A 17,943-nucleotide genomic window follows, 5' to 3' on the forward strand; every position below is an offset into this window, starting at 1 on the left:
ACACTGATTCTGAAAAATTACCAAGTGATACTAAAAGAAGTAGATGAGAACAACTTGAATGAAGGAATTCATGGAGTCAAAGGAATCACAATCTTTATCACTTCTGAATAGCTACTTGAACTACAAGTATGATTTGAAAATTTGAAGATCTTACTCGCTATTCGGTGGTCTTCACAGAGAATTTGTGCGGTTTCGTAAGAGAAGAAAACATGACACAAGATCAATGTGAGACAACATTATCAGTAATGTTGTGAGTAATCAAATTTGGAACTGATTCAGATTTTCTTTAAAGACAGAAGAACATTAACACATGAACTAGTTATGAGTAATCAAAATTTGCAAATTCAGAAATATGAGCAAGTTAGAAGGAATACAAATGAAAGCTGTACAGATTCACTTGCAGCTTCATCCTCAGAGGCCAGCAAACTAGTTTTTCTAATATCACCAAAAGGTTAACATTTCATTACCTAGATAATATTAAAATGATGCATTGTGCGAAAAAAAAAATTATCACTGCAACGATAGAAGCATATCTTTAGGAAAACTATAACTTCTAATTGACATTCCAGATCTAAACAAAATATCACTCATAGGACAAAGAAATTCTCTAGGTATTCAACACGAGATAGCCATGAAATAATGTCACAGGAAAACTTGCATGTAAGTTTTGGATACATCTTCCCAGAATGAAAATGGGTGCGTGTTTTAAGCTTATGGGGGCCCTCTCTCCCCTTACACTTAACTTAGAACAATTTCACCAGATTATTTTGGGCATGCCATTCTAGACATCATTCATCTTACCATCAACAAATTGACATGTTTGCATAGGTAGCAAAGTTTATAATTCAACAGCAGCAGTTCAAACCAAATTTACTGCATTCCCGGTCTGCGGGAAAGCTTAATTTAAGGGGAGAGTTGAGAATGCCAAATAGTTCATCTTCAAGAAATGCCAAACTCAGTTCACATCAAGGACAACATGCGCGCCGGAGGTATTGTCTGGCTGTATCCTGCTTGCACTGATGATGATCTCTCGGGGCCATTGTGCAGCGGCACGAAGGCCATCCGCGAGTTGGAGTCTAATGCACTGTTGGCCTGTGGGAAAGAGCCCCAAGCACTAGGCTCCCTGTCAAGAGGAGAAAACAAATGTGCCGCTACAGACTCACGCTCCCATAAACGATGGCGATTTCGAATTCCCTCGGCATCTAAAGGAATGGATGATATCAGGAAAGGGACGCACTGGTCGGCCAGATTGAGACCCCTTGGGTTCACAGGTTGTGGAATACTTGTTCCGTGCACATTTTGAGAATTTTGCCGTTGGAAAACTTCGTGAAGATTGATATGGTTTCGAAGGAATGGTGGAACCATGGAGGTGGCAGAGGAGCTGGTGGGACTAGATCTCAAGCCACTTCTGGAAGAAAACAGAAAAGGAATTGAAATTCAGATAGTGATCAAATTAAACAAATTTGAAGAATATTGAAGGCATGCATGATGATGGGAAAATTTCATTCCACTATTAGGTAGCCAAGATGTCAATTTGATGCCTGCTGAAAGGTTCCTCAATGATCATCATGCTGATAACAGGATAACTTCTAGATGTACATAAAGAAACAGCACCATGGAAAATGGAAAATCGATGCAACTCACCCATGACCGAGAACAAATGGATGGAAAAGAGAATCAGCAGTAGGTAAACCATCCGCATCAAGCCTTGAGAAATGAGATGCTGGATCAGCAAGGTTAACATGTGCGTTCAGCACGTAGGATGGATGATGGCGATGTTCCCAACCACGGTATGGTAAATTACTTGCTGCCATCATGTGTGTGTGAATATCTCTTGGTCTAGAGAAATAACTCCACTGTTGGTGATATCCAGGACCATCAGGTATGGTTTCAAATGATTGATTGGAGGAAGAAGGCTGGGGCGGTTGCATGTAAGCTACAAAAGGGCATGAATGTGATGACGGCATGGTTGACTGATTCTCTGAAATAATAGCATGATATCCAAAAGAATCACGAACTGCAAAACCACAAATTTGCTTGGTTACTCAAAGTTACTTAACAAGTCATCAACTTGATATTTGCTTCGACTTACAAGGAGCAGCTGCAGAAGATTCACCTTCCCTGAAACAAAATAGAAAAGGCAAGTAAGGCGACAAATGCAGATAAATGCTCCCAATGTAGCATACACAAGCACTTCTCTAACAAAGTACTTATAAGCATTGCACATTGTTGTGAAAAAAGACAGCTTAATGATAATGATGATGACCATTATGGGTCATTAAATAAGCATGTGCTTAACACCCAGATAAAATAGAACATGATTTCTGAAGTACTTGCCCCCTTTATCAACTTAAGCAAGTAGTTTAGTACATGAAAATCTATTTGTCCCCGATACAACTATTGGACCATCTAAAATAATCATAAAAGCAGCATTATGGCAAATTCAAATCTAACGTCACTCAAATTGTCACATATACTAGAGGAATTGTGTCACTTATACCTTTTAGAAATGAAAAAAAAGGTTGACTCATTAACTAACCTATGGAATTTGCAATAAGTGCACCACATATTCAGAAATCATAAGAGAATGTCCCTAAAAGATGCAATTGCAATTTATTTTGCATATGTAATGTTAAAAAAAGCAGTTTGGTAATTACTGTGTACCTAACAAGATTGTACCTAACTAGATTTTTTTACCTATATTTATAATTTCTGATATGCCTTTGTTTTTTGATTTTCTCTCTCCATTTTAGCAAAAAAGAAGCAAAGACTAAAAGGTTATAAATCAAAAGGGTACCTCTTATAGTTTTCGTCAAAGGTTAGCCCCTTTTTCAAAAATATCAACATAACATCCCATCACATTTTCATCCTGAAAATATCCTTATTCTAGCATTATTGTAGCAACTATGGTCATAATTGCTACAATGTATTAAAGTAAACCAACTCAATTTTTTCAAAATTATTGCACATAGAACACTCTTATAATAATTTTTTTTACCAACTCAGTCAAATCACTCAAAATTAATCAAAACCGCTCCAACTTGGTCAAAATCACTTACATTGTTATAGCAACTATGGTCATAGCTATTACAACTTGTATAAAGTGATTTTGATTAAGTTTGAGCAATTTTAATTAACTTTGAGAAATTTTGAACAACTTGGTAAAGAGTATTTTGATATAACAATGCTCCATGTGTTGTAGTATAACCATGTAAAAGAAATTTAGCTTCATACAATAGCAGCTATGATCATAGTTACTACAAAAACACTTAAATAAAGATATTTTCAAGATGAAAAATGTAATGGAGCGCTCTTTGCTATTTTTTAAAGAAAAGGCAACCTTTTGACGAAAAAGATGAAAAATTGATAAGGTATTTGTTCTGTAATCCAAATAGTTTTAACATCTTTTTTCCACAAGAAAAAATAAAATAGCTAATTCCACATATCATCAAAATATCCTGCATTGTTCAACTCTTTTCTTGGTTGCTCAAATGTGAATTTGAAAACAAAATGAATTTATATTACTTGGTGTGATGATCCTAGAAATTCTCTTTTTTCAGTTTTTTTTAGTTCAAAATCAAGAAGACAATAATTTATGTTCTATATTTGTATTAATGTACCCCAAATAATTGGCGCACATGGTTTCTTCACATTGTCGTTGTGATGTGGTTGTGGTGGTTTTCCAAGTCCTTAGGAGAACAAACTAGATACATTTTCTGTAAAGAATCCAACATTTTTTATCAAATGCCTACTTAATTATAGCTAGGCATGTCAATGTTAACTTGATTGAACCTGGAATCCAAGAAGAAAAATTTTCCTTGTATGCAAAACTAGATCAAAGCTACATGTTGCATCATCTATACAACAGTTTGTACCTACGTGACATCACATCCATTGCCAAGCTAAACATGCTTAACCAGGATTCAATACTTAAACTAATATAAGAAATATACATAGAATGATAAAAAAAACATTGATTACTAAGGCCATGAACAAGTTTAGACCAATGCACTGAGGATGCAGTTATTAATTGCCAAAGCAATAAAAACAGCACTATTGATACGGTTTTGCATAAATTCAAGGACGATTGACAGAAAGAGATTCATGATTTCATGTAGCTGACCCTAATAGTTGAGGCTGATAACTAATGTCAAAGATAGTACTGTGGTTAAAGAAAACAAAGTTGCATGGAACTAGAAGCACAGAGAAGGCCAATCTTGACTGGAACAATGACATGATACAATTGAAGATACACAACTAGGTCAGGGAGTTAGTAGAACAGGGATATCTGTATGTGCCAGTGATTCAAGCTTACACATAGAAAAGTAGGTTAGTAGAAAAGGGTAAGGAAGATGCCAATGTTTTGCTTCAATTATTGCTTGACTATACATTTGTTTTCTTTTCAAGTAAATGTGTTCTTCTTAGGCTTTGCAGCTCTGTTACACTATTTGTTTTGCTTATATTGTTTCTTGAACCGCCTAACACATAGTAAAGTTGGTTGATTGTAGTTGTATCATACATTGTTTTACTTATCCTAAGGGACAACGGACGATCATAGAAATATCTAGAAGCTCCTCTTGTCTTTATCCTATTAATATCCTGTTGATGTTATCTCCACAAATATCCTTGTCGAGTAACATATTCAATAATATATAGAATTCTAGGTGCATTGATTTTGTGTCATTCACTGAATCCCACTTAATTACCACCTCACTTGCTTTCTCATTGTTGGAAGTACATCACATATATCTAGTTTTGAATGTACTTCAATAGAATCTAAATGTTCATCAATCAGCACCATAGCAAGTAAGACTCATCAATAGGGCTTTTCTTGAATATAATTGGGTAGTTCGTCTAGCACTAACAAAAAACATAAACAAAATATTCTCTTCTCAATAATATTGCATCAGTGTTCTTTCATAACAATACTTATAACTTTCCAAGAATCAGCCAAATTAATTTTTTATACATTAAATAATTCCCCTTATAGATTGAACAATATTGCCTATACCATGTATTTTTATAACTTATTTTTATAAATTGATATTAACAAACTCTTCCACCCTTCACAAAGTTCTTCTTAAAAATTAAGCAAAATATATCTTAACATCTTAAAATCATTGAAATTTGAACAACTATATCATATGACCTGATAATTTGCATACTTTTATCTTCTTGCTTCTTTATCCTCATTCGATCTAATATTATGAAGTTTAAACATATCTGTTAATCCTTCAACATACCAAACTTTTCAATCTGAAAAGCTATATTGCCAAAAAAAGAAAATACATAAATAAAAATAAAGAAAACTAAAAACAAAAATGGATCTTTCCAAAACATATGTAGCAACATGAATCATATAATGTATAGAGATTGTACAAAATGCAGAACTTACTCAAACAATGATGGAATTCTTGCTGTCTCACTGAAAGGACACCAATGGCCTCCAACTGACTGGACAAACATATAAAATGAAAAGCAAATGTGATTGATTCGAGAAAACATGATCGGATGGGAAGAAAGTATACTGAAAATAGAATTTCTACTGAAGTAAAAAATCTGAAAAAATAGGAAAATTTGAACAAGGGAGGCCAATGCATTCAAAAAAATTGTGCAATACAGGCCTGATATTTTTTTAAATAATGAAATTTCAAGATCCTCAATTTCTAAGTTCGATGCATTATCAGAGGTCCATACAAACACATGTGAAATTGAAGAGGCAATGGTTCAAGTTAGCAGCATACACTTTCAATGTAACTGTGATTGTAGAGATCTTCATCATGAATCAACTCGTCAATGAAGTCTGGTGGGGTTGGAAGGCAGCCATTTGCATATAGCCAATTTCCTTCTTCAACTTTTCGACAATTTGGGCATTGCATCACTCCCTTAGCATTAAATGCAGAACCAATGCAATCTGAAACAAATGATTTTAAATGGTGATAAATCTTCACAAAAAATCTTCCTGGAAGAGCCAACCTATACAACTGCTGAAAAAGATGCTATGTAGGTAGGTTAATTAAAAGGAGATTATGAATAAATTACTTTCCAAAGGCATTACATTGTCAACTAATCTTATCACACGAGTTAAACTACATGAAGGAGATGAACCAGAAGTTATCTTTTATCTACAGATAACAAAGTGAAGCCAAACATATTTTGTAACTACAGAAGATACAGTTAGAAAACAAAAACTATAATTGTAGCATGGGAGTTGAAAGGTAAATTGAGACAGCCTATGCCATGGGAATATTAATTGAGCATATTTAAGAAAATTAGCAAAATGAATAATCAAGTTTTCAAGATTTTAAAAAATTGTAGTACATGACAAATTCAAAATGCTTATACTGAATTCAGAAGAAAGTCAAGAACCCATCTTGCTAGAAACATAGACCATCATCAAAGTTCTGGTGCAATTCATCAAAAAGTCATACACAAACATATACATATATGTAGCATGCGAAATTAAGACAAAAATAAAATAAAATCAGAGAATGCAGGACAAGGATGAATTAGGTGGATTTTATTTTTTATATTAGGAAAAGAAAGTAATAACAACCCATTATTAATAATTGCATTGACAAGATAAATTTGTTTATGGCTTAAACTTCACGTCACATCACATAAAAATTTAGCCCATGAATCTATTCTCATCACTAAACATTAACACATTCCAGCCTTGGAACTCATTTTCCATAGCTATCACCAATAAGAAAATTCAGAAGAAACTGTCAAGATAAAGTTATATGCATTTCAGAGAAAGTCAATTGCAAGAGCTTATAATTGAATGATCAATAGTGGATTTCAGACAAAGTTTAAGAAGGTCCCAATGTACCCAAGGTTTGAGTTTTTTGATGCATCATCAAAGAGAAGGGCAACCACAATAAGAAAGAGGAATGATGAAAAACACATGGAGAGCAAAAACAATTGCTAGCTACTAGGTTTCCTCTGAACTAATAAATGAATTTTTTTGTATTGCCTACTTAAATTCACCATAAGCAACCCAAAGAATAGCGCACTTTGAAGTCACAAACAGTTGGAAAAGACAATGCATCTACAGATTGCTTTGTTGCTACGTTGCTCATTGTATTATTGTTGTAACAAAATATGAGAAATAGGATTCTGTTATCCAAAAAAACTTAGGCCTCAAATTCCAATGTGATTACTGTGTTTGGGAAATAAAAGTATGAGAATGAGAATTCTATTATCACCAAAATTTGAATGTTAACCAGATGTGAGAGAATTTGTGCATGGTGGTTCTTTATAAGTTGCAAGGGAAAATATCAAATATTTCAATACCCTATTATTCTAAACATAAAAAATGACTTTTTAATTTCCTGTTTTCCCACTGAAATAAAGCATAACAACTGAAACCATTTTTCAGTGGAAAATTTAGAGAAGGAAGAGGAAGGTCTTGGATTGTTCCTCCAAAAACTAAATTTAGTAAAGGGAAAATCTTACCCTTCCATTTCCCTTCATTTTCTATTACAAATATTGAAATGAAATTCCTTTCTGATTGGAATCGGTTGCAAACCAGCTAACTGTTTTTCTCGTCAAATAGCTTCAAACTCCCATGAAGATGATTGGTTTGTTGGCTTCTTGCCTTTGAGAATAAAGGAAAAGCTTGCTTGGGCAGAATTTGGAGGATGGAGAAGGTGTTAGACTTCTTTCCTCCAGAAACTAAATTTACATGTGGGAGAACCCTCACCATTATTTCTTATATTTTTCTTCTCATTAGCCATAATCTCATCTATTTTCCTTCCCATCTTTCAATCCAAATAATAACAATAATAATAATAATTTTAAAAAGGGATGAGCAGATTTTTCTAAATATATGCAGATCATATAGTTTTTTTTATAGCTTGCCGCTAATTTGGTTTAGAGAAGTTTCCTCAACCAATTTTTTTTCCAGAAAACTGCTCTTTACATCAACTGTTAATGAAAAGAAAATGCCATACATAAGGAAACGGAAAACTTTCCATAAAAATAATTCTCCATCAGAACCTAGTAGTTGCATGACAGAAAAAAATCAAACAAAACAATAAAAAAAATACCTTTTGATCAAATCAGCTATTTTCCCCGCCGAATCATCAGAATCCGACGAGAAATTACCAGTTACAGACAAAGAAGCAAAAGAATCAAAGAGGAAGATCGCAAAGACGAACTAACCGAGATGGAATTCGTGCCCGCATTGCAGCCAGGCTATAGCCCGATCCCCTCCGCTCTTGACGACCTCGAGGCAGATCGAGCAAGCGACGCGCACGACGTCCTCGCCTTCTTTCCCTTCCCCGACTGGCTCCTCGCGATCCATCATCGCATGCCCTAATCCTCGATCGAGGAGCAAGGAGACAAGAAGCAAATCCCTTTTCGGACCCAATCCAATCCACAAACTCCTGCCCTGCGGCCGCGCCCTAGATTTCGACCGCCACAAAAAACGCCCAAATCTCCTCCTCTCCTTCGCTCGCAATGAAGATATCGCCGTCCCTCTCACGAGGCCGCGACTTTTATTTCGGGGCCTGAAAGGGGACGCCGAGTCCGCATACAATGTTCCTTACGTCTCCATAATCTAAACCGTTCATCTGTCCAGACGTGTTCACGGCCGTCAGATTACGGTGATCCTTGCGGGACCATAGGATAATATATGCGGAACATAAATTAGGGGCCCAGTTCCAGATTTACTGGATCCTGTGCAAGTACGTTAATAACACACGCCGAATCCAACCAATCATATCTGCAACGCAAAGGCGGGCCCCAAAACAGCAAGGGGATTATGGGAATTGTAAAGCTTAATTTAAATGCAGTTTTGGAGAGGATGAGAAAGATGAGCTGGATAGGTAACCCGTCAAAGGAAGGTAAGCATTTGTTGGGGTGTTCGTTGGGTCAAAAGTCGGATTAAATTTAATTAAATAATTAATTTTGATTTTTCTCATATTAACTTTTCAAAAAATAAATTGAATCTAATTAACATATAAATTTAATTTTAAAAAATTATTATTCAATTATGTTTAGTTTGGATGAAGCAATTTTTCATCTAAAAATTCACAATTCTAATTTTAGCAATGAGTTGCTTCTTTTTCAATGAAATCATTTTCTGAAAATAGTATATATTCAAATACTATTGAATTTTGAAAAGAAATTTCAATTTATTAGTGTAAATAAAATAATGTAACACATGGAGATTAATCAATTAGCACATGCATTAATAAAGTTGGTGCTTTAATAAAATTTATTTATGTTCATTTAAATAATTTATAAAATAAAATTGAATGAACTTATCTATTAACTTATATAAGTTTAATTACAAATTTATTTCTTACTTTTTTTAATATATAGTAATTTCTCTCTTAAATTATTCATTAAAATATAAATAAATGTTTAATTTATTTACAGTTTTAACTGAGTGGGACTCATTCAGAAATCCTAAAAATGTAAAGGGTGTATTTGGAAAGTTACCCTTCAAATATGCTAATTAAACACCGACTCGTGGAGACGATAAGGAGACGACGGCGCTCATGCTCGCCTCACGCTCTTCTCCTGCGTCGGCCGCTGCTCCTCCCTCTCTCTTCAAGCTCAGCTATGGAATCGTCGCTCCCCCGGAGAAAATCCGATCGTTCGCCGTGTTTCCTACCCGAAGGCCGAGGCTTGAGGCTTTATTCCCCTCCTTTCCGCTGCCCCGCCGCGTCTTCTTCCCCACGCTTTCCGCCTCAGTTTGGGACTTCCTGACGGGTGGCAATGCCGCCCAAGAAGCCTCCATTTCTGTCCGCCGAGGCATGCAGCTCTTCAGACAGGTACCCGGTCGCTATTCCTAATTCGTCGCTTGCCGTGTTTTGCGCAAAGCTTTCGGTGTGTCGCTGATCCCTAGGCGCCGTCGATATGGGCAGGGAGACGTCGGTGGGTCGCTGGCTGAGTTCGATCGAGCCATTGAATTGGACCCGCGGCAGAAAGCATGTATGTAATTAGGGTTCTTTCATTCCGTACACTTTCTCCCTTATCTCCATTTTCATCTGGTTTGATGTGAAATTCCTTTTCAGATATCTGGCAGCGTGGATTGTCTCTCTATTACGCGAATAGGTATCATATTTTGTCCAAAATTGCATCTTTTAACATGCCAACAGGCAAATATTTGCTATTTGTGAATTTTTTCAAGAAAATTTGGAGCTTGGTGGAAGAGTTGTCGAACTGACGAACTGAGACTAATGAATGGCTTATTTATGGTTGCAATCAAAAAGATTAAGAGGTTTTATTGAATGCCTTTTTAGCTTTATTTTATTATTATTATTTTTGTGTTTGTAGATTTGAGGAAGGTGCAGAACAATTCAGGTTGGACGTTGCAGCAAATCCGAATGACACTGAGGAAGCCATTTGGTGCTTTCTTTGTGAAGCTCAGCTTTATGGGCCTGAGGAAGCTCGGAAAAGGTTTTTAGAGGCAAGTTTAAAGCTTCACTGTATCAATTCAATTCTCAGGTTTCATCCACTGGAATCACAGTAATCTTGAACTCAGTAAAAAGGATCAGATTCTTAATGTACGATAACCAGCTAAAGCTTTAGTACCTGGAATAACCATTTTCAGAAGTCTTACCGCAATTGCCTCTTCAAGATGTTCTTATTTGCAAATATAAGCTTCTACAAATATCAATCAGTTTGATACTGTTTTAGCTTAATTTTGAGTTTGTTCAGTGACAATTTTGCAGGTAGGTCGAGATCCACGGCCTGTAATGCGGAAAGCATATGATATGTTCAAAGATGGTGGAGATCCAGAAAAGGTTTGCCTAGAATTTAACTGGCTTGCTCAATCATCTTTTGGAGCATAGTCTATGATTCATTTTTCAGCTCCATCTTTCCTGACTTCCAGTCTTCTATGTGATATGCTTTTAATTAACTGTGGATCAGGATGGATTTGCGATTACAAGCAATACTAATCTTGCTCTGAAACTCAATCGGTTTTTGAAATATCCAAACCAGTGTATCCCCTGTGATCCTGTTAACCTTACTCAAACAATCGAGCAGCATAAAGTTGGTGATGGAATGGATAGTTTAAAATTTCCATCCCAATGACATTGCCTTGGCAATTGGATTATTGTATTTATCAAATAATCAAGTAGGTAGGCTAGACTGAAGCAGTTTTGAACTTGTCTCATAGTATATCAAGAGATATAATTAACTAAGCAATCAATAATCACCGAAAGACGGTCATATTACAATGGCACTAACAGACCAGGAAACCGTACCTTACACCATAAGGTTAAGAAACAGACTACATGTTTGATGAGAGGGAAAAAAGATCAGTGTGTAATTTGAACTATTCGAACATGGATGCCATTTTATAGATTTCTTCCAACTACAACATCCTTGCGAGCTGCATTTTCTAGGAAATATCAAGTGTCGTCACTTCTCTTAGGTGTGCAAGAATAAAAAGGTCAGGTTTTGAAATCAGAATTATTTTTCATAAACTTGCATTTAGTATCAGATATCTATGCTTATATTCTTGGAAGACTGGGGGAGCCCCCTGCTGTTTTTATTTGTCTCATTAGTGCTAAAATTTCAATTAAGTGTTTGGTTGTGATCACCACACATAAGCATGAACAATTCAAATTTGACATGACTCCACCATTATTTATATTTGGGGCTAACATTTGAATAAGTATTAGCTTGTGATCACCACCACACATGAGCATGAGTAATTCAAATCGACATGACTCGACCGCTACTTCTATTTGTTTCTTTAGAGCTAACATTCGAAATAAGTGTTAGCTTGTGATCAAAACACGAGTATGAATAATTCAAATCCACATCTCTTTAACCATAATACATATCTGCTTCTTTTCCAGTTCTTGAAGAACTTCATTAGTGGCCCAGACAATGAGTACTTCTATGCTTCTCTATATGCTGGCCTTTATTATGAATCTCAGGTATGCGATCATAAAGCATTTCTCATAAAGTTCTTTTAGTTTCTCTACCTAAGTTGCTTATAGAGAGCTAATGAACATACCATATCAAACCTAGGTAGTTCTGCAAGCCCATAACCTATTTCTTCTCTTCGAGCTTGTGGATCACTGCCTTGAGTTGCTAGGACAAACAAAAAAAATCAAAAAGTAGCCATTAAAAGATTCATGACTAGCAGTCACCACCATAATCAATTGGTATAGAACCTTTTTTTCCCCAGTCATACAAAACCAACACAGTCAGAGTATGTTAGTTAAGTTGAACTGATGATTGTGCACATCGTTCACTTTCCCCAACTGTGTTCTCTTTATGTAACAAAATACATTTGAAGATGATCAACTTGAGTTTTACCACATGTAGAACGATACGGAGTCAGCAAGGCGGCACATCGTTGCGGCATGCCAAAGCACTTACGGGTCAAGGTTCATGTACCAGTTCATCCACTTCAATATGGTGTTTTTCTTGATTGATCACTCAGTTAGGCTATCTTATTCCTCTGCTCAGATCAGATGACTACATGGCTGCACTCGCCAAGGTTCACTGCAGTTGCAGAGGCTGGAGCAAAAGCTGAAAGCTCTTTCGATTTCGAAGCCTATTCACTCATGTCACTCATGTATGTATCCATGCCAAAGGGGAAGAGGGAAAGCATGAACACAGACTCTGTGATGTACAAGTTCAGAATTTTTTTAACAGAATGAAATTGCAAGTACATGGCATTTATCCAATGGCCTAACACTTTAGTAAAAAAGTGGAATCTTCCCAACGGCCTCAACAGCCTAACACACAGGTTGTAAACTTGTGTCAGACATAAGTTCCTCGTTTGTGCCCATAAAAAATATTTTTATACCGTTCCTAACTAATCTTGATAATGTTGAATGCTACAGATTTTAGCTTTTATTTTTTTGAAAAATATTTAATTTTTATTTTACCATAATGGGACAAATGAAATTTAGACCCTATGTAAATTTATGAATTTGAAAGGTTAAATTGAAAACTTATCTTAGCTTAAATATATTAAGTTTAATAAACAGCCAAATAATCTTTAATATTGCATAATTTTCCCAATAATTTTGTCCCAGTTTCTGCGCCTTGAATGGGCCTGTTTGGACTTGATCCAGAGGCCTGGTTCTGTTCATTTACTTTGACGTTTCTTCTCCCTCCTTTCGTCGTCATTCTTCCTTCTGATCGCTGGAGACCGAGGAACCACAGGGAAACAGATTTACAGTCGCGAAGGAAACCTAATAGAAATGGTTGGTTCTCTCGTTATCGCGCTTTAATTTCTTACTGTTTCCTCTCTTAATTTAAGATTAGGGCTAAGATTTCTCCGTTTCTTCGTATCGTACAACCGTGGGTGTATGAATCTATTCATCAGTCTGAAAGTTCATATCTCCGATTCCAGAGTTAGTGACTTGAGCCTGTGTGTGAAGGATTACCTTCAAATTTTCGAAGTCTCTTTGTATACTGGCAGTATTTACGAAGGGCGTTGAACCAGGTTACCAACACGAACCTTTGATACGATTTAGATAAAATTACTTGCAGGGCCAATTTTGAAACGTGATGGAAGAGAAGCGTATCAGAGTTCAGGTTTTGTCGGTATAGTAATTTTTGGTTAGTGACGGTCTTTGGAAGGAAAATTTCCTATCTTGTCTAATGGGTCAATATATAAATTGGTTTTGACATCACATTTGTCCAGAGTATAAACATTTTTATCAATTAGTAAGTTACTTATTGAAATGTTTACTATATTTTAACAAGTTGCGTTTTTGTAATGACAGATTCACTTTGTACTTCTAATTAGTCGACAAGGAAAAGTGAGATTGACCAAATGGTATTCTCCATATTCTCAGAAAGAAAGAACTAAGGTATAGGTTAATTTACTTCAGATTTCTGTTTCATATTTTAATTGCATGTTTCAGTTCGTTAAGTTGTTCTGCTAACTGCTGTCCTGGCTGCAACTTCTGTAAGTAAATAAGCCAAATTTTTTTTACTCCTTTTCATTTCCTTTAGTGCATGCATATTTTTTGAGGGTCTAGGAAATAGTAATACTTTGTTGATCACTGGAAAAGGTAAATTTGACTTTTCATGAATCAATCTTAGTTGTTGAGAATGCATTTGCATTTTGTTTTCTTGTGTTTCTGGTCCTCTTCTATTTCATTCATGTCCTAAATTTTCTTCCATTACTGAAAATGGAAATTTGTTTGATATCACCATTATAGCTTACTGTTTGCAGGTTAATTTGCATTATGTAGCTAAATTGTGACACTGTACTACCATATTTTTCCCCATTATTTCACGTCAGTGCTTAGTATTGAATCCTTTTCATACTGAAGAGTGATTGTCAAAGTCCACCTGGTGTTTTAGTGGATTGGTTCCTGTTTTTTGGTTACTTTTTGTTCAGGCCCTGATGATTCCTATAGACGAGTAGCGATTGCTGTTAGTTAACTAATTGGAGGCTTATGGTAAATCTGATGATTCCTGTGGACCGTTACCTTTATTTTTGGTTAAAAAAAGCTATGTCAATTTCATCCTTGTTTAAGGAGTTGATTGGTGAAGGAGAGCCTTGGCGCAATGGTAAAGTTGTTGTTGTTTGACTTTATGGTCACAAATTCAAGTCGCGAGAAACAACCTCTTGCAATGCAGGGTAAAGTTGCATACAATAGATCCAATGTGGTCCGGCCTTTCCTTGGGACATGCATTGGTGGGAGTTTCGTGCACCGAGCTATCCTTTTTTTAAGGAATTGATTGGTTGTTCTGAGTTAACTTCAATTCTGTTCCTGTTTAGTCTTATTTTGTTCGCTGGTTTTTTCTAACATATTTATCCTGTCCATGGGCCTTATTCGGTGTTTGTAGTCCACTTCATTAGTTGTGATTAGCAACCTGGGAGTCATAGGCGGTGAAATCTAGGTGTGGACTCTGGATGCCCAAGATGTTCTGTTCCATGATCTACTGTGAACCCAAATACATTAATCAGTACAACTTATAATCTAGTTTTATCTAATTTATTGGATATGATTTGTATTGATCAAACATGCACTGAATTTCCACTACAAACAAATTCTGGTTTCCCTTGCATGCTACATCTACTTGTTCTAATCTCTACTATAGATTGATATTAGCGTTAGCCAATCATTCTTGTGTTAGATTTTGCAAGATGTTCATTCTATTGTTGTTTATGAGCTATTGGTTCCACGCTATTTCATTCTCTTGTTGGTCTATAACTTTCAAGCATTATATCAGCAAGGTTTACTATATTGGACTTGCACCTTTTTGCTATTTTTTTGTTTCTAATAGAATATAAATGCTGGTTCATTTATTGAATTTGATAAATTCATCATGCTTATACTTAATCACTTGCACTGTTTTAAATAAGGTCATCCATGAGCTTAGCGGACTGATTATTACACGAGCGCCAAAGCTTTGCAACTTTGTAGAGTGGAGAGGATATAAAGTCGTGTATAGAAGGTAGCATTGTTGTGTATACATTTTCTATTGCTTGATCTGGTGGTTATTTGTTGTTTTATGAAGTCAACTTTGCTACTTTTAAAATGTATTGTTCCTGATATGCACAGTATCATTTACAGATATGCAAGTCTTTACTTCTGCATGTGCATTGATGCAGATGATAATGAATTAGAAATACTTGAAATCATTCATCATTTTGTTGAGATACTGGATCGATATTTTGGCAGTGTAAGTTATTTCGTCTAATGGATTGTATTTTAGAGCAAAAGAATTGTTCACAAATCAAATCATGAAATTTCATATTTCCTTATTCTCAGGTATGCGAACTTGATTTGATATTCAATTTTCATAAGGTATTTTGTTTAATGATGCAGATGGTCTTTTAGCCATCACTTGTTCTCTTGTTTATATCTTATCTACTGTTAATTGCGCAGGCATACTACGTATTGGATGAAATTCTCATTGCCGGTGAACTTCAAGAGTCTAGCAAAAAAACTGTTGCTCGTCTTATAGCTGCACAGGTATTTGTAACCGTAAACATTGACGACAAGTTTAAAAATGTGATGGGACTAATGGAAATAAGCTTCGTATTGTAACACTAAAAAAATTTTACAGTCAGTTCAACAATAGGCTACATAAACCAATAAAGTTGTTGACTGCGACATAACTTTTGTTTTTAAGGTACAAAACAGTCATCCACTTTAGAAGCATGTACTCTAGTAGTTGAAGACCAAATACCATTATCAAGGATACAAATATGTAAATTAGTCACTTTCCTAATATAGTTTGGCATTTGAGACAAGTGGTTAGCAATCAACTTTAACATCGATCTTGTTAGGTGATTCAGGGTTACAATCTTGTCTTGATCTATTTCCTAACAGCCAATTAACTATGACAACCTCGTATAATAGGAGCTGGCACAATTGAGCTTATTGTGATACATAAAAATGTCAAACCTATTCCAAATTTTCCAAACTAAAAGCTGAACCAAATAGTACCGGTGTCTAACTGAATCAATACTTGTCCAGATTGTTGTTTTAAACTAGACAAGAAAAATAACATATTTTATTTTATTTGCTATTAATAAAGTGATAAATCAAACTGTATGCTATGTTATGTTTGATCAACTTTACTACCTAGATCACATGTATATAGAATATAGCAAAATATGGGTCTGGTTTTATTGGTTTACCAGAGTTCCAATTCAAAACCAAATGGGAACAAAATTCTTTTGCTCAAACTAAACCCAAACTAATATAAACCAAATCTTTGTTTGGGTTGATTCAGTCCAAGTTAGTTTTAGTTTTTGGATGTATTTTATCTATGATGTATGCAACTTAAAGGGGAGCCTTGATGCGATGGTAAAATTGTTGCTGTATGACCTAAAGGTCATGGATTCGAGTCTCGGAAATGACTTATTGCAAAGCAGGGTAAGACTGCGTACAATAGACCATTCCTCGGGACCTTACATTGGCGAGAGTTTCGTGCACCGGACTGTCTTTTTTTTTTTTTATGCATGCAACTACATGACAATGGATTTAGTGAAGAAAGGAAAAAGTTATTCTGAGTTCAACAAATTTGCAACTTTACAGTCAGTTGGAATTTGGCCGGCAAGTCTCAATAGGCTAATTTGAGATGACACACATCAGATGCTTTCTCATAAATCTTCAAAGAGCCTTTTCCATCCTGTAATCTCATTTTCATTAACAATTGGATTTTCTTTTGCTAGGACCAACTGGTGGAAGCTGCCAAGGAGCAGGCAAGTTCGATAAGCAATATGATCGCACAAGCTACCAAATAGAGTTCCTGCAGTCTTTGTAAGACCTATCAAACATGATTGTCCTCCAACATCTTCATCGTTTTAGATCCCTTGCTTTACTATATGTTTTAGATGATATGACATGAGCTTGATATGCTTAACAGCTTGTAGAAACTGCACTCATGTTTAATCTCAGATTACTAAATAAAGTGTTAAAAAAACAAAAATTACTAGATTCTTTGTCCCAGAAACTAACTGCTTAGTGGCTAAATAAGAGAAAATATTTAGCCTGACCGTTTCAACTTTTAAGAATTCTGCCAATTCACTCTTCGTAGTGATTCATTTAGGTTAATTTTGGTAGAAGTTCCATACAAATGTTCATAAAACTGTTTGGTGAAATAGCTGATAAACTTTTTTTTTTATTATCATTTTCATATTTTGGCTCCTTGTCCTTATGTTCGAGTGGGTACCTTTTTCTTCTTGTTGTGCCATGTAACATGCTCAAGTCTTCTGTTGTGACTGCTCCCAGCTGCAAACTAATAAAATAGCTACTAATCATGGTTTTTGTATCATTTGGTTTGTCAAGCATTTTTTGGAAACTTTCTTTACATAAACAAATCAGCAGAATTTTGTTTTACTGAATTATTTAGTAAAATTGTCTGAAATATTTTATTTTGCATTGGTTGACTAAATTGTCTGAAATAAAACTTTTAGTCTACCAAAATGTTTGACTGAACAATTTAACACGTGGAATGATTGGTTTTGCTCATGTTTTAATTTAA

At 35.3% G+C, this 17,943-nt stretch overlaps 3 protein-coding genes across 4 annotated transcripts; 2 read left to right on the forward strand and 1 right to left on the reverse strand.

The window, feature by feature from the left end:
* Positions 1-632: 632 nt before the first annotated feature.
* Positions 633-8,454, reverse strand: LOC141813822 (E3 ubiquitin-protein ligase IPI1-like). The gene is made up of 6 exons (XM_074701809.1): positions 8,167-8,454; positions 5,745-5,914; positions 5,396-5,454; positions 2,093-2,121; positions 1,645-2,017; positions 633-1,408 (listed from the first exon to the last, which is right to left on the reverse strand). The coding sequence occupies exons 1-6, from the start codon at positions 8,309-8,311 to the stop codon at positions 961-963; spliced, it is 1,224 nt and encodes a 407-aa protein (XP_074557910.1). The 5' UTR covers positions 8,312-8,454; the 3' UTR covers positions 633-960.
* Positions 8,455-9,507: 1,053 nt separating this feature from the next.
* On the forward strand, positions 9,508-12,791 carry LOC141813673 (uncharacterized). 2 transcript variants are annotated; one of them, XM_074701641.1, is made up of 8 exons: positions 9,508-9,785; positions 9,879-9,945; positions 10,029-10,068; positions 10,291-10,427; positions 10,693-10,760; positions 11,826-11,906; positions 12,301-12,368; positions 12,445-12,791. In XM_074701641.1, the coding sequence occupies exons 1-8, from the start codon at positions 9,510-9,512 to the stop codon at positions 12,509-12,511; spliced, it is 804 nt and encodes a 267-aa protein (XP_074557742.1). In that variant the 5' UTR covers positions 9,508-9,509; the 3' UTR covers positions 12,512-12,791. The 2 variants fall into 2 exon arrangements, with proteins under 2 accessions (XP_074557742.1, XP_074557743.1); XM_074701642.1 differs by having other exon boundaries at positions 12,301-12,362.
* Positions 12,792-13,072: 281 nt separating this feature from the next.
* LOC141813676 (AP-1 complex subunit sigma-1) lies at positions 13,073-17,386 on the forward strand. The gene is made up of 7 exons (XM_074701643.1): positions 13,073-13,190; positions 13,716-13,802; positions 15,311-15,402; positions 15,522-15,630; positions 15,720-15,755; positions 15,837-15,923; positions 17,132-17,386. The coding sequence occupies exons 1-7, from the start codon at positions 13,188-13,190 to the stop codon at positions 17,201-17,203; spliced, it is 486 nt and encodes a 161-aa protein (XP_074557744.1). The 5' UTR covers positions 13,073-13,187; the 3' UTR covers positions 17,204-17,386.
* The last annotated feature ends 557 nt before the right edge of the window (positions 17,387-17,943 follow it).

This window comes from Curcuma longa, chromosome 20 (assembly GCF_044706935.1).
Source record: "Curcuma longa cultivar G26 ecotype Majalengka, Jawa Barat chromosome 20, ITB_CL_G26_1.1, whole genome shotgun sequence".
Classification (NCBI taxonomy): domain Eukaryota; kingdom Viridiplantae; phylum Streptophyta; class Magnoliopsida; order Zingiberales; family Zingiberaceae; genus Curcuma; species Curcuma longa.